The sequence below is a fragment of the Microcaecilia unicolor genome, chromosome 6 (assembly GCF_901765095.1).
Source record: "Microcaecilia unicolor chromosome 6, aMicUni1.1, whole genome shotgun sequence".
In the NCBI taxonomy this organism is placed as follows: domain Eukaryota; kingdom Metazoa; phylum Chordata; class Amphibia; order Gymnophiona; family Siphonopidae; genus Microcaecilia; species Microcaecilia unicolor.
The window spans coordinates 137,141,182-137,156,823 of NC_044036.1; the positions used below are offsets into that span (position 1 = coordinate 137,141,182).

The 15,642-nt window shown below is 45.3% G+C and overlaps 1 protein-coding gene across 1 annotated transcript in view; it reads left to right on the forward strand.

Moving 5' to 3' along the window:
* Positions 1-15,642, forward strand: part of EEFSEC (eukaryotic elongation factor, selenocysteine-tRNA specific) — a 214,031-nt gene that overhangs the window by 37,325 nt on the left and 161,064 nt on the right. The window contains 2 exon segments of the mRNA XM_030206082.1: positions 10,744-10,951; positions 14,057-14,153. Of these exon segments, the coding sequence (XP_030061942.1) occupies positions 10,744-10,951; positions 14,057-14,153 (305 nt within the window).

Consider the following 15,642-nt stretch of genomic DNA (forward strand, 5'->3'; position numbering starts at 1 on the left):
TGATTGTTCTCACAAACCTGCCCACCTCCCCTTTGGAGTTGTTGTTTGTTTATTATTTGCTTTTTGATTAAACTGAGTGGGAAGTCGTCCGCGCATGCGCGGTTCGCGCGCTAGAAGGCTCTGGCAAAACTTTTTAAAATTTTGCTGTAGAAAAGTTTGCCGTTTCCTGGACCCACATGTGAGACAATCAGCCTGCTGTCCTCGGAGAATACCTGCTACAGGTATGTATCTTCGCTGTTTCTGCACATGCCTATACGATTTGCACCGGGATTTTTCCCTGGGGTATCCGATCCCTGTTATGGCAATTGGGAACAATTAGGTCTATGTGAGCTTGGGCAAGTGTGGGAGGATGGGGGACTCCTAGCGTTTGGGGCAGTACAAGACGAATACGGGATACCTTCACCCAATGCATTTCAACATCACCAACTGCGAGACTTTATCCTTTGGTGACCGAAGGGGGAGTTAAGTCTAATGGAAACGCAATTGGAGCAGGCGATGGCTGGTGGGGGGGGGATATCGAGAATTTATAAGGCACTGCTGCAGCAGACTAAACCTGTTACTTATTTACAGAAGTGGGAAAAGGCATTGGGGGGTCTCTTATGACTACAGAGAGTTGGAAAGGGTATTCAAATCCTTGCTTAAAGTATCGGTGTCAAGCTCCCTGGTAGAGAATGGATACAAGATACTTTGTTGCTGGTACTATACTCCCAAAAGATTGGTTAGGATGTTCAAGGTGGGATCAGCCTTGTGTTTGCGCCAGTGCGGGGAGGAGGGAGATATGTATCACATCTGGTGGTCTTGCCCTTCTGCACAAGAATTCTGGACCAAAGTTTTGAAATTTGTGTTTAGTCTGACTGAGATCAGTTAGCCCAAGAAACACTCACCGATTGGTTAGGCAAGTGTTTGTGGCTAGTAAATTAGTATTGGCAGCAGCATGGAAACAACATTCTTTACCTGACATATCTGTGATATTACGCAAGCTGGATTATATCCATCTGATGTCTGAACTCACAGCGTTACGTACAGGTAGTATACTAGCTTATCACCGCATTTGGGACCCATATGTTCTATGGTCATCTCACCCTGAACCTGCTCCGCAAAAATCCTAGATGTAGATGGCGGGGTACGGGCATGTTGCCATAAAAGAAATGTCAATTATGTGTTGGTATCTTTTATGCTTATTATTGTGAACCTAAGTTGTGGTTGGTTCAGATGTTGTATTATTCAACTGCATTATATTTCAATAAAATTACAAATAACCAATAAAAAAAGAGAAAGTAGACACCTACTTTCCTTTATAGAATACTAGTATAACTGGGTGAATATGTGCATTTAAGTGGGAGAACTTATGCCAGCATGCCAGCCGTAGAGCTGGGCTAAATGCTTGCCCTGAATTTTGGAGATAAATTTGAAACGGGTATTGATAGCCTATGTTGCATCCAGGCAATTATGTTCTTCACAACAATGTTTGCTTCCGATCCCTGGTGGAATTAGGATGAGTTCTAACTCCTCTCAAACTTTTGGATTTATGGGCCCAAGACTTTGGAATTAAATCCCCTTTGATTTGAAACAAATCCAACATTGTTCCTTTTTTGAAAGGCATTTGAGAACGTGGATGTTTTGGTGATTCAGTACATTGTGAGATTTGATTTAGGGTGGGGGATTTTCTTTGTCATGTATTTTGAGTGTTTCTGCATTGGTGGGTAATAGTTACTGTCGTTTTGTAGGAGCAGTGACTTATTTATATATTTGTATCCCACACTTTCCCACCTATTTGTAGGCTCAATGTGGCTTACAGAGGTGGTTACAGACTCTGGGGTGAATAAATACAGATTATATAGTACTAGTAAAAAAGGCCCGTTTCTGGCTGAAATGAAACGGGCGCTAGGAAGGTTTTGCGCGGAGCGTGTATGTTTGAGAGAGTGTCTGTGAGAGTGACTGTGTGAGAGTGAGAATGTGCAAGTGTGTGTGTGTGACAGAGAGTGGGTGTGAGTGTGTCTGTGAGAGAGCGTGTGTGTATGTGAGAATGAGTGTGTGCGAGTGTGTATGTGAGACAGTGAGTGTCCTTCCCTGTCCCCCCTGTCAGGTGTCAGGACTGGGGGGACTGTGGACAGTCATGAAGGCAGCCCCTACCAAAATAATGAAAGCAAGACCATTTGTATAATAATCAGTGCATTCCAGAGAACAAAATGGAGCAAGTTCCCACATGCTGTCTTTTGCTTTCTGTATTCAGTAGCTGACAGGCTTGCTAGACTTACCTAAGTGGCTGCAGCTGCAATACACTGAAAAGAAAGCAAGGAAACCTATGAGACATAGATACGGCCGTCCCCATGGCCTCTGAATCTCCTCCCTTCTTCTATTTGACTTCCCTCTGATAGGTCCGTCATTCGGTGTGACACCTTCCTTTTCCCGTTTCAGTTCCCTGTGATAGGTCAGAGCGGTGCAGCTATGAACCTCCTCCCTTCTCTGATAGGTCAGGGTGGGGCAGAGATGTAGTGTGCTTAAAAATGGTTCTCCAAAGACAAGCAGGCCAATATTCTCACTGATGGGTGACGTCACGTCGGCCCGGAGGACTTTCCAGCAAAGTCCATGACAAAGTCTAAAATGTCCCCCGTCGCGCGGGCGGATGCAGTGCGCATGCGCGCGTCCACTTTCCCGCCCGCCGCGCGGGCACATTCCTCAGTTTTTTCTTCTCCGCGTCTGAGGTGACACGGAGCTCGACGATCTCGTCTTCGTGTTCCTCCTGTGCCCGGAGGTGAAGAAAGAAAAAAGCGAAGTATCCTTTTTTTGTTATCTTAGATTGTTTTCGTTTATTAAGTTTCCTTTATTTTAGTCTGCGATTTTATTTAAATCGCTCGGTCGGGTATTCTTTTCCCGTCTTTTTCTTTTCTTTTTCTGTGTCATTATTTTTCTAGACACAATCGCGTCTTTTGATTTGGCAGGGACAATTTTTCCCGAGATGTCAACGAAGACGCCCAGCGGCTTCAAGCCTTGTGCCCGCTGCCATCGGGCCATCTCTGGCACTGATACACACTCGTGGTGTATTCAGTGCCTTGGGCCGGACCACCGCTCGGAGAGTTGTAAATTGTGTCTCGCCATGAAGAAGCGGACACTGCTCTCTCGAGACGCCCAGAGAGAGAAGATTTTTGGGCCCGGTGCTTCGGCGTCGGCGCCGTCGACGTCGTCTAAGTCGGCGCCCTCCAAACCGGCGCCGGGCAAGTCGGTGCCGGTGAAGTCGGTGCCGTCGAGGATGATGTCTTCGAGGCCGACGTCGTCGAAGTCGACGTCGAAGGAGGCGTCGGCACCGGGAGACAGGGGACAGGCTGCCTTTAGACCCATGCACGCTGGGAGCAGTGATGCATCGAGTGGGTCTCCACCCGCCTCGGCGCCTCCTGCTGTGCAGGCCCCCCGGGACCGTCCTGCGTCGGACCCGGCCCCGAGGAGACGTGTGGATTCCACGTCCTCCTCTCCGGTGCCGAGGAGTCTCGATGACATGCGTCGGGCGAAGGCCAAGAAGCATCGTCGTCGATCTCCTTCGAGACACGGCACCGGGAGCTCCGGGTCATCGATGCACTCGATACCCGAGAAGCGTCGGTGCCGAGAGGATCGCTCTCCCTCTATTACTGAGGTTCCGACGCGTGGGGTCGCTGGCAGCCGAGTCCCCACTCCCCAACCTCAGCAGACTTTGCCTCTGGCACCTCAACCGACCCCGCAGCCTTTTCCGACTCCAGCTGTGGATGAGAGTATGCAGGCCATGTTCCCTTTTTTCTTGAACATGATGCAGCAGTGGCAGTCGGCATCGAGGTTGTCGGTGCCGACGGCGTCGACGGGGCCGGTGTCGATGCTTTCAGAGGCACCGGTGCCGACGGCGTCGAAGGTGTCGACATTGCCGATGCCGGATGTTCCTGCATCAGGCCTTCAGCCTGTGGTGAGGTCTGTCTCACCGGTGCCGTCTCCGGTGCCGGTGCCTTTGACCTCCCAAGTTGACTCTCCCGAGACATCGGAGCAGGAAGCTTCCCCGGAGCCTCAGGGACCATCAACTTCTCGGCACCATCATAGAGGCCATCATGCCTCTTTGTCGAGACGGGCTCAGATTCGGGCGGCTCTGTCTGAGCTTTTAGCCCCATCTGATGGTACCTCATCCGAGGATGATGAAGGAATGCATGGGGAGTTCTCTGGCGAGGATTCTCAAGGCATTCCATCTGACTCCACTCCCTCGCCACAAAGGCAGCTATCTCCTCCCGAGAGCTTGTCTTTTTCATCTTTTGTTCGGGAGATGTCTGAGGCCATCCCCTTCCCCGTGGAAATTGTGGACGAGCCCAGAGCCAAAATGCTTGAGGTTCTGGACTATCCATCTCCACCTTCATCTTCTGCCACAGTTCCTTTTCATGAGACTCTTAAGGAACTTATGCTAAGGAACTGGGAGAAGCCTTTTTCAAGTCCAACCGTCCCTAAGAAAGCTGAGTCCCAATATAGGATCCACGGGGAACCCAGTCTCATGCAGACCCAATTGCCTCATGATTCAGCGGTGGTGGATTCTGCCCTCAGAAGAGCCAAGAGTTCCAGAAATTTCTCCTCGGCGCCCCCGGGGCGAGAATATGCAACTCTGGACTCTTTTGGGAGGAAGGCGTATCAGGCTGGTCTGCTCGCTTCCAAAATCCAGTCTTACCAGCTCTTCACGAGCGTGCATTTACGGAACTCTGTGAGGCAACTTGAGAGTTTAGTAGATACACTCCCTGAGGAGAAAGCTGAACCCTTTCGCCAAGTGATCAGGCAGCAGAAGGCGTGTCGCAAGTTCCTGTCCAGGGGCATTTTTGACACTTGCGATGTGACATCTCGCTTTTCCGCTCAAGGTATAGCGATGCGCAGGCTCTCATGGCTGCGTGCCTCTAACCTGGAGGAAAGAACTCAGCGGAAAATAGCAGATATCCCATGCCGGGGGGATCACCTTTTTGGAGAGAAGGTTGAAGAGATGATTGATCATCTCTACCAGCGTGATAACGCTATGGACTCTCTCTCCCGCCGGGCGCCTTCTGCAACCACTTCCACTGCTAGGAAGTTTTTTAAGGGAAAGAGGAGTGCTCCCTTCGCTTCTAGAAATCGTAGGTACACTCCTTATTCCCGTCAGCCGGTTCAGGCTCGACCCCAGCCCGCTCGCTCTCGTCAGCAGCGGGCACCGAAGCAGCCCCCTGCAGCTCCCCAGCAAAAACCAGGGACGGGTTTTTGACTGGCTCCAGCAGAGCATAGCCGAAATCAAAGTACCTGTGCCGAACGATCTGCCGGTCGGGGGGAGGTTAAAATTTTTTCACCAAAGGTGGCCTCTCGTAACCTCCGACCAGTGGGTTCTTCAAATAGTCCGGTGCGGGTACACCCTCAATTTGATTTCCAAACCTCCAAATTGCCCACCAGGAGCTCAGTCTTTCAGCTCCTACCACAAGCAGATACTTGCAGAGGAACTCTCCGCCCTTCTCAGCGCCAATGCGGTCGAGCCCGTACCACCAGGGCAGGAAGGGCTGGGATTCTATTCCAGGTATTTCCTTGTGGAAAAGAAAACAGGGGGGATGCGTCCCATCCTAGACCTAAGGGCCCTGAACAAATATCTGGTCAAAGAAAAGTTCAGGATGCTTTCCCTGGGCACTCTTCTTCCCATGATTCAGAAAAACGATTGGCTATGCTCTCTGGACTTGAAGGATGCTTACACTCACATACCGATACTTCCAGCCCACAGGAAGTATCTTCGGTTTCGGCTGGGAACACAGCACTTTCAGTACTGTGTTTTGCCTTTTGGCTTGGCGTCTGCACCCAGGGTTTTTACAAAGTGCCTGGCCGTTGTGGCAGCGTCGCTACGCAGACTGGGAGTGCATGTGTTCCCTTATCTGGACGATTGGCTGGTGAAGAACACCTCCCCGCAAGAAACTTTGCAGTCTATGCGGATGACTATTCAGGTGCTAGAGATGCTGGGCTTTGTCATCAATTACCCCAAGTCCCATCTCGTCCCTGTGCAAAAATTGGAATTCATAGGAGCTCTGTTGTGCACACAGACAGCTTGTGCTTATCTCCCAGGACCCAGGGCAGACAGACTTCTGTCTCTGGTGTCCAAAGTGCAAGCATCTCAGCAGGTCACAGCTCGGCAGATGTTGAGATTGCTTGGCCACATGGCCTCCACAGTTCATGTGACACCCATGGCACGTCTACACATGAGATCGGCTCAATGGATCCTAGCTTCTCAGTGGTTTCAAGCCACAGGGAATCTAGAGGATGTTGTCCGGCTGTCCACCAATTTTCGAAATTCCCTCAGTTGGTGGACCATTCGATCCAATCTGGTCTTGGGACGCCCATTCCAAATTCCTCAGCCTCAAAAAGTGCTGACGACGGATGCATCCCTCCTCGGGTGGGGAGCGCATGTAGATGGGCTTCACACTCAAGGAGCTTGGTCTCTTCAGGAGAAGCATCTCCAGATCAACCTCCTGGAATTGCGAGCGATCTGGAACGCTCTGAAGGCATTCAGAGATCGGCTAGCCAACAAAATTGTTCTCATTCAGACAGACAATCAAGTGGCAATGTATTACACCAACAAGCAAGGGGGTACCGGATCCCGTCCTCTGTGCCAGGAGGCCGTGCAGATGTGGCTATGGGCCTATCAAAACGGAATGTTTCTCCAAGCCACTTATCTAGCCGGTGTAAACAATGGTCTGGCCGACAGACTGAGCAGAGTTATGCGGCCTCACGAGTGGTCCTTGAACATGACTATTGCCAAAAAGATCTTTCGAGTTTGGGGAACTCCGTCGATAGATCTTTTTGCTTCCCAGGACACTCACAAGGTTCCTCAATTCTGTTCCAGACTCCAGGCCCACGGCAGACTAGCGTCGGATGCCTTCCTCCTTTTTTGGGGGACAGGACTCCTGTACGCTTATCCTCCCATCCCTTTAGTGGGGAAGACTCTCCTGAAACTCAAGCAGGACCAGGGAACCATGATTCTGATAGCGCCTTTTTGGCCCCGTCAGATATGGTTTCCTCTTCTTCTGGAACTTTCGTCAGAAGAGCCATGGAGATTGGATTGTTTTCCGACCCTCATTACTCAGAACGAGGGGGCGCTTCTACATCCCAACCTCCGGTCTCTAGCTCTCACGGCCTGGATGTTGCGAGCATAGAGGTTGCCTCCTTTGGTCTCTCTGAGGGTGTCTCCAGAGTTCTGTTTGCTTCCAGGAAAGATTCCACACATAAGTGTTACTCTTTTAAATGGAGGAGGTTTGCCGTCTGGTGTGACAGTAACGGTCTAGATCCTTTCTCTTGTCCTGCACAGACCTTGCTTGAGTACCTTCTGCATTTATCCGAGTCCGGTCTTAAGACTAACTCGGTCAAGGTTCACCTTAGCGCTATCAGTGCTTACCATTCACATGTTGATGGCTTGCCGATTTCTGGACAGCCTTTAGTCATGCGTTTCATGAGAGGTTTGTTTTTGTCAAAGCCCCCTATCAAACCTCCTCCAGTGCCATGGGATCTCAATGTCGTTCTCACCCAGCTGATGACAACTCCTTTTGAGCCACTGGATTCCTGCCATCTGAAGTACTTGACCTTGAAGGTCATTTTCTTGGTGGCTGTTACTTCAGCTCGTAGGGTCAGTGAGCTTCAAGCCCTGGTAGTTCATGCACCATTCCTTGTCTTTCATCATGACAGAGTAGTCCTCCGCACCCACCCAAAGTTTCTACCGAAGGTGGTGTCGGAGTTCCATCTGAACCAGTCAATTGTCTTGCCAACATTCTTCCCCCCTCCTCACTTGAGCCCGGGCGAAAGCAAGTTGCACACTTTGGACTGTAAAAGAGCACTGGCCTGTTACGTGGAGCGGACGCGCCCCTTCAGAAAGTCCGCCCATCTGTTTGTTTCTTTTAATCCCAACAAGAGGGGAGTTGCTGTCGGAAAACGCACCATCTCTAATTGGCTAGCAGATTGCATTTCCTTCTCTTACGCCCAAGCCGGGCTGACTTTGGACGGTCATGTCACGGCTCATAATGTTAGAGCCATGGCTGCGTCGGTGGCTCATCTAAAGTCAGCCACCATAGAAGAGATTTGCAAAGCTGCGACGTGGGCTTCGATCCACACATTCACATCACATTACTGCCTTCAGCAGCATAGCCGACGCGACAGTCGGTTTGGGCAGTCGGTGCTGCAGAGTCTGTTTGGGGTTTAGAATCCAACTCCACCCCCCTAGGCCCATGTTTATTCTGTTCCAGGCTGCACTCTCAGTTAGTTGAATTTGGTTTCAGGTCAATTTTGTTTTTTGTCCTCGCCGTTGCGGGACCCAATTGACCATTCTTTGTTGTGTTGAGTGAGCCTGGGGGCTAGGGATACCCCATCAGTGAGAATATTGGCCTGCTTGTCTTTGGAGAAAGAGTAGTTACTCACCTGTAACAGGTGTTCTCCGAAGACAGCAGGCAATATATTCTCACAACCCTCCCACCTCCCCTTTGGAGTTGTATTCCTCTAATTCTTGTAATTAACTGAGGAATGTGCCCGCGCGGCGGGCGGGAAAGTGGACGCGCGCATGCGCACTGCATCCGCCCGCGCGACGGGGGACATTTTAGACTTTGTCATGGACTTTGCTGGAAAGTCCTCCGGGCCGACGTGACGTCACCCATCAGTGAGAATATATTGCCTGCTGTCTTCGGAGAACACCTGTTACAGGTGAGTAACTACTCTTTACAGAGCTTCGAACATACGAACTGTTGAAGCCTCAGAGTGTGCTTTAGAACGTTGAGGGTGCTTTTTATGTGCAGATGGGGCGTGGCCTACGGCCCAGGTGGGCGTGGCTGAGACTGAGGCTGAGTAGTCCGAATAGCCTAGCCTACCAGGAGGACAGGAGTTCAGGACAGATGGAGTGAGCTTCAGAACGTCTGAGGGGGGATTTTATTTATATAGATAATTGAATAGATCAGGTGTGGTTCACCCCTTGCAAATTGCATGGATGAGCTTGAAAGCTGCTGATCTTCCAACATTTCATGAGTTTGTGCACACATTCTCTGTTTATTTATGCATGTCTCTGCCACAGAAATGGTAGCACCAGCTTTACAGAATTACCCCCTGTATTTGCACTTTCCAGCAGGCTTACGTATTCAGAGTCTATCTTCTCTTTCCTTTTCTATTTGCAAGACAGCAGTTTGGGGCAATTGAAATTTCAAAATATATTTTCTGGTAAAATGTCAAGATTCTAATTCTGTCTTTGTGGAGGCTTTGTTGTTAGGCTGCTGGATTTGGGGTGAGAGTTTTACCCTATAGTCTGTGGTGTTAGTATTTTAATTTTGCTTTATGTGGGCTAGCGGCTGTTTTTTGTTTTTGGTATTTGTTTATGCTTTTGTTGTTTTCCTTTTCTTATTAGATTTTTACTTTTCCTGGGTTATGTTTAAAAAGTATTTCAATAAAAATATCTATCTCTATATATTTCTGAGTAGTGATTCTCTTGGCACCATTGAACTTTGATGTAATGGCAGACGTGTATTGTATAACTTATTTATTTTGTCCTGGCAGTTTCTTCTTTGCTCCTTTAGACTTTACCTCAGTTGGAACTGGCCCTTATTAGGCTGTGATGTCATGAGCCTTATTCACAACTACCTAGGGGTTTCTTCCTATTTTGCAAGTGCCCTCCTCCCTCCCTCCCTCCCATGTAGCTCAGCTATTGCAGTGAGTCCTTGGCGAGAGGATCCAGCATACATGTACCCCGAGTCTGGCTAGTAGATGCCACTTATCCAATAACTGAGTCTCCTCCCCCTCCAAACAGGGGTGTGAATTCTGTCTTTCTAGCATCCCCAATGCTAGATGGAAGACAAGCCCAGCTTTTCTGCATAACCGTGTACAGCACGGCTGCAGAGCTGGTCTGATACATTTGTGTTTAGCTGAAACACTTATTTTTGACAGAATTGTTTTATGAAGAATTTTTAAAAATGTCTGGAAGAACTTTATGGAATTTTATGCACATACTTTACGCTAAGGGGTAAGTCTACTAAAGTGTTCTAGTAAATGGGCTTAGCGCATGCCATGCTAACACAGACTTTCCTATGTGCTAAGCTACTGCTTCTAATGCGCCCAGGAAATACAAGAATTTCCAGTATATTTCTCTCAGGTCATGTGCTAATGTTCATTAGCGTGCGTTACCTGAAAAAAAATTGACGGGGAAGCACTTACCGCTTCCTGTTTAGAATATGCTAAGGGTTCTCGCTTTACAGACATGCTAACCAGTTAACGTGTGGTATTCAGAATACGCTAACTGGATAGCGTGTCCACGGCCAGTATCTGCCCCTTCAGAAAAGCAATACAAAAAATTGACTGCCATGTGCTTAGCATGCGCAAACAGCGTACTTATTGCAGAACACTTTTAGCGTATTTTGCAGTAGCATTTGCTAACCACATATTAGGACATTTTAGTAGACATCCCTAAGTCTGATCTGCTCCTTCTTAATAGAAAGTGCCATTCTAGTATTTTGTTTGTGCTATGTTTGCTTCAGAGCAACGGATCCTGGGTTTTTTTTTTTTGGGGGGGGGGGGGGGGGGGTTAGTAGGAGACATCAGATTGTTTTAAAGAAATACATTTATTGTAATCTTGACTTTTAGTATTATAACAATAGTTTTTCTGATATGTATATTATTTCTTGTAACTTGCTAAATTTTTGTAATTGTTATGTTGTTTATTGTTATCGGGCCTGCCCATTTGGTTAAGCAGAATAGTAATTCCACCTTGTTCTCTTTTTGCAGGTGCTCAGATTATTGACCTGATGATGCTGGTTATAGATGTGACAAAGGGGATGCAGACACAGTCAGCAGAGTGTCTGGTTATTGGTGAGATTGCCTGCCAGAAGATGGTAGTGGTTCTTAATAAAACTGATCTGCTAGCAGAGGGCAAGAGGCAAGCTACCATTGAAAAAATGACTAAAAAAATGCAGAGGACTCTGGAAAACACAAAGTAAGTTCACCAAGCACATAGCTGGCACTTTGTTTTGACCAAGAGTAGATAAACTGGTCGTGCTGCCTTGTGACATGTATTAATATAATTTACCTCTTGTAGTCAGAACTACCCAACAGTAAATGCATAATCTGTGTCTTGCATCCTTCAGATACTGACTTCTAATAGGTTACAAGAGACTGTGCGTTATGGGGGATTAGAGGAGAGTAGAGTATTGCACTCTTAATTCCACTGCTAGGTTTCCTTAGTGACATCTGGCTTGGGTTACAAGCAAAATAAGATTTTTATTCTTGTCCATAGAAAAGCTGAAATCACAAAATCACTGCATGGTTTCATGCATTGGGGTGTGTATAGCTTTAAGAGTGCTGTGGGTATCGGAAGGACAGAAAACCTTCACTTTCCAACACAGAATCTTAAAGTGGCAAAATGTGTTTAATTTAGGATTTTCTTTTCTTTTTTTTGACCTGCTCCTAGGTTTTCCAGGTCAGAGCCAGGCTGGGATCTGAAGCTATAATCTTTCATTTGGACTACCAGGGATTTTTGTGTTTATTTTATATACCCCTTTCCCTCCTTCCTAAACACAGACACACACATGCCCCCCTTGGAACCTGGCAACCATGAGCCGCTAATTCATTTCTCTAGGCTTCCACATAGTGGTTACAACTTGTCCCCCTCCCAAGAGGCTGTGAACCCTTTGCTAGTCCCAGCCAATCTAAGGAACAAAATTTCAGTCTGGAAATTGAACCCTGGGCATTTCTCACAAAAGTTCACAGCACTTACCATCTGAGTCAGCAGGCAGGTGCCAAAGTGTTTTATTTGCAGTGGCAATTATGAAGAGCACTTTTCCAAAACTCACTCAGTCCATCAGCAGCAGTTTTTAGCAGAAATATGTAGCGTCTTTTGGACTGAGTGAGTTTTGCATAGCATATTCAACACAAAGTCATTAAAATACGACAGACGGTGAGTTTTGGCATACGAATAAGCTAGAGAAAATAAACGTTGCTTTGATATGGTATACTGGGTGTGATTGCACTCTGTCCTAGCAAAAATTGGCATTACTTTTCTAATTAACTTATTAACTTTATTGGCCCGTTTTTACAGAAAAGGCGGTATATCAAAACTTGCAATAAACATAAACTGACAACAAATGGACTTTGGAAAAGTGCTCTTCGATTTCTTTGTCTCTTTGCTTTAAATCAGTATTTTTTTGTTTCTGATTTGATTTGGTTGTAGCTACTATAAAAGACAACAATGAAACAACCTTCCTACATGGATTATTGAAAAGCTGGAGTCTGAAAATGTGAATTGGCAACTAATTATTTAAATATAATTTATATGAAAACAATGAATCCTGCAGTTCATACGTGTACAGTATCCAATAAAAACAGACTCCAATTTCACCACTGATTAATGTCATGCATGCTTGAAAAATGTAGTTCCGTTTCCAAATACTTTTGTTTAATCACTGGAATTCTTAGTACAAATGTTGTCTTTTATTCTGCCCAGCTTTAGAAATGAGTAAAACAGTAAATACTCTGTACAGTGAGCTATAGAAGGAAGAGGGGTGAAACTAGATTTTTGCATATGTCATCTAGAGTGGAAGAAGAATGTCCAGATCTGAACAATTTCTCGAGTATTTTATAGAAGTCTTGCTCAATGCAAAACCTTTTGTAAAACACCTATTGAGGATGTGGGAATACATATTTACTCTTTCCAAAAATACTAGACTAGGGGGCATGCGATGAAGCTACAAAGTAGTAAATTTAATACGAATCTGAGAAAATATTTCTTCAGTCAACGTGTAATTAAACTCTGGAATTAGTTGCCAGAGAATGTGGTAAAGGCGGTTAGCTTAGCCGGGTTTAAAAAAGATCTAGACGGCTTCCTAAAGGAAAATTCCGTAGACCATTATTAAATTGACTTGGGGAAACCTCATTGCTTATTTCTGGGATAAGCAGCATAAAATGTATTGAAAATTTTGGGGATCTTGCCAGGTATTTGTGACCTGGATTGGCCACTGTTGGAAACAGGATGCTGGGCTTCATGAACCTTTGGCCTGTCCCGGTGTGGCTGTACTTATATCCAGTTTGCAGCATGTACAGTGGGAGTAGCTCTTTTAGAAAGGAACATGCTAAACAAACAAAACAAAAACCCAAGAATGGCATCACTCAGGGCTTTTGAACACAAAAGTGGTGGTTTTTGCAATATTTATTTTATTTATTTATTTATTTATTTATTTATTTATTTATTTATGAACATTTATACCCCACTTTTTTCCACATTAAGCAGACTCAAAGTGGCTTACAATGTACAGGAATCAATTACAATTACATTAGATAAGGGTAAAAGGAACAGGGTAAGAAGTAAAAGGGAAAAGGGCAAGAGGGTCTAAAATGGACTGTGGAAGACCAGATGCTGAGACGGATCAGAGTGGCTTGAACAGCTGGATTGAATGTGCTGGATTTTAAAAATCTTGGTGTCCGGGGGCTCATTTTCAAAGCACTTAGTCTTCCAAAGTTCCATAGAAACCTATGGAACTTTGGAAGGCTAAGTGCTTTGAAAATATGCCTCGTTCAAGTGTTCAATACTAACAGTACAGTAAAAATGTATTGAAATTCTGTTCTATATATCTGCTTAACATTCAACTGCTAAACATAAAAGCTATCTTTTTTTTTTTTTCTTTTTTTTTTTTAGCCTAGGCTAATGTTTTTCTTTCATTTCTTTTCTCACAAAATCATATCAATTTAAATTTTGTTGGTCCTGGTTATATGTTCATTAACCTGCTAATGATATTGCCATTAGTCTCTGGACAGTTAAACTAGATTTTGTTTTTCAAGTTCTGCAGAATTCCACTGTCATGAATGATCTGTCATCTTAGGGATCAGTATCAGGTAACATTTAGGAAGAACTAGAGTAAATTGTGCATTTATGATGAGGATGGTTGGGAATGAACCAGTTAGCAGTGGTTTGCTGTTATTTATATTTAAGATTCAACTTTTTCAGTAGTAGCTCAAGGTGAGCTACATTCAAGTACATTTCCTTAAGTTTGTACCCCAGGCAATAGAGAGTTAACTGACTTGGGTATTTTCTTGTTCTTTTTCTCAGATTCTGTGGATCACCCATTATTTCAGTGGCAGCAAAACCTGGCGGCCCTGAAGCCCCAGAGACCTGTGCTGCACAAGGCATCTCTGAATTGATAGAGGTAAATGTTGTCAAAGGTTTTTCACTTTGACCCACTTGCCCAGTGAACTTTGCTGTTTTTTGCCTAGTTGGCACAGTGATAGGAAGAATATCACACCACTCCCAGCTCAAGAGAGAGGTACATCCTGGCTCATAGGAAATTGGCAGGGTGGAGTATAAGCGCTGCCAGACTGGGTTAGAATGAAGTTTCCTTGTGCCCAGCATTCAGTCCCTGACCGTAGTAAGGGCCAGTGTTTAAAGCTGGTTCTCCCTCATCATGCACTTAACTCTTTCCAGGATACATTGACCAGTGTTGCATACATGACGTTATATTAAATAGTCCGATCTATTTTCTGTCTAACTCTGTTTTCAGTCTTGTTATCCTATTTGCCTCCACAGTGTTTTGTACCATTGAGTTGTGGGCAGCACAGCAAACTGGAACTGCATTTTCAGATTTACAGTTTTTTTGACCTGTTTGGGAAATCATCTTTCGGTATTGAGGTATTCGTGGGATGATGAAATAATCTGTCAGAATTTAGAGTATGCAAAATACCCCCCTTGTATGGAAAATAAGATTTTACATAACTTAATAGAAAAGAATCAACAACTTTTCTGGAATATGTTCACAAGAAAAGCAGCTTGTCAGTTATACCCAAAGCAATTTACAGGTAACTCCTGTACAGAGACGAAGTAGGTTTATCAAATTCTTAGGAGAGCCAGATTATTGGATGACATTAGCCTGGTTGGCAGGAGGATAAGAGTAAAATGTGTGTAAAAGGGGATTTGTGCATAATCCCTATGGGGATTTTATAATCACAAGAAGATGCATACTTTTATGCAACCCATTTGAAAGTGTGTGTGGGGCAGATTGTGGGCAGAGTTGTGATCTGCATGTGTACTTCAAGTTCTAATATTTACTCCCACTTCTGACTTCAGCGTAGGTGCAGTTTCTGTTAGCAACCCCTAGTATGTTATAGAGATTCATATTTCCACCCTTCATGTGCAGATAAAGTGGCAGGACCAGATGGCTTTTTTTTCCCATCATTCTTTGCCAAACTATATCTGGTGACTTCTATTACTCCACCTTTGTATCCAGCAACAGTAACTCATTTGCAAAAAGGGGACTCACCAATGGGTTGTTTTTTCCCTAGCTGGGACATTTTTTAAGTTCCCTCTGAACTGCAACAGTTTTTATCTTCAAGGTAGTGACCCCTCTGGTTTCCTCCAACGTTCAGCAGGATTTATATTTGAAGAGCGCAGGAAGCTTTGCTGTTTTTAAAATTTTACAGGAAAATTCTTAGACCTAAAAGTATAATGTGAATATAAAATTCAAGTTTATAAATAATAGAATTTGTTAATTTGCAAAGCTGTTTGTCCAGTTGTCTGCTGTTTTCCTGAGATTTCAGTTGCAAGTTATGTGAAAGTTTTAGCTTATGCTAATGGTAGAATTTTTTTATTTTTTAAATAAAGAGCACTGTAGGATTTTAAATTCAGCCTTTTCAGCATTTGTA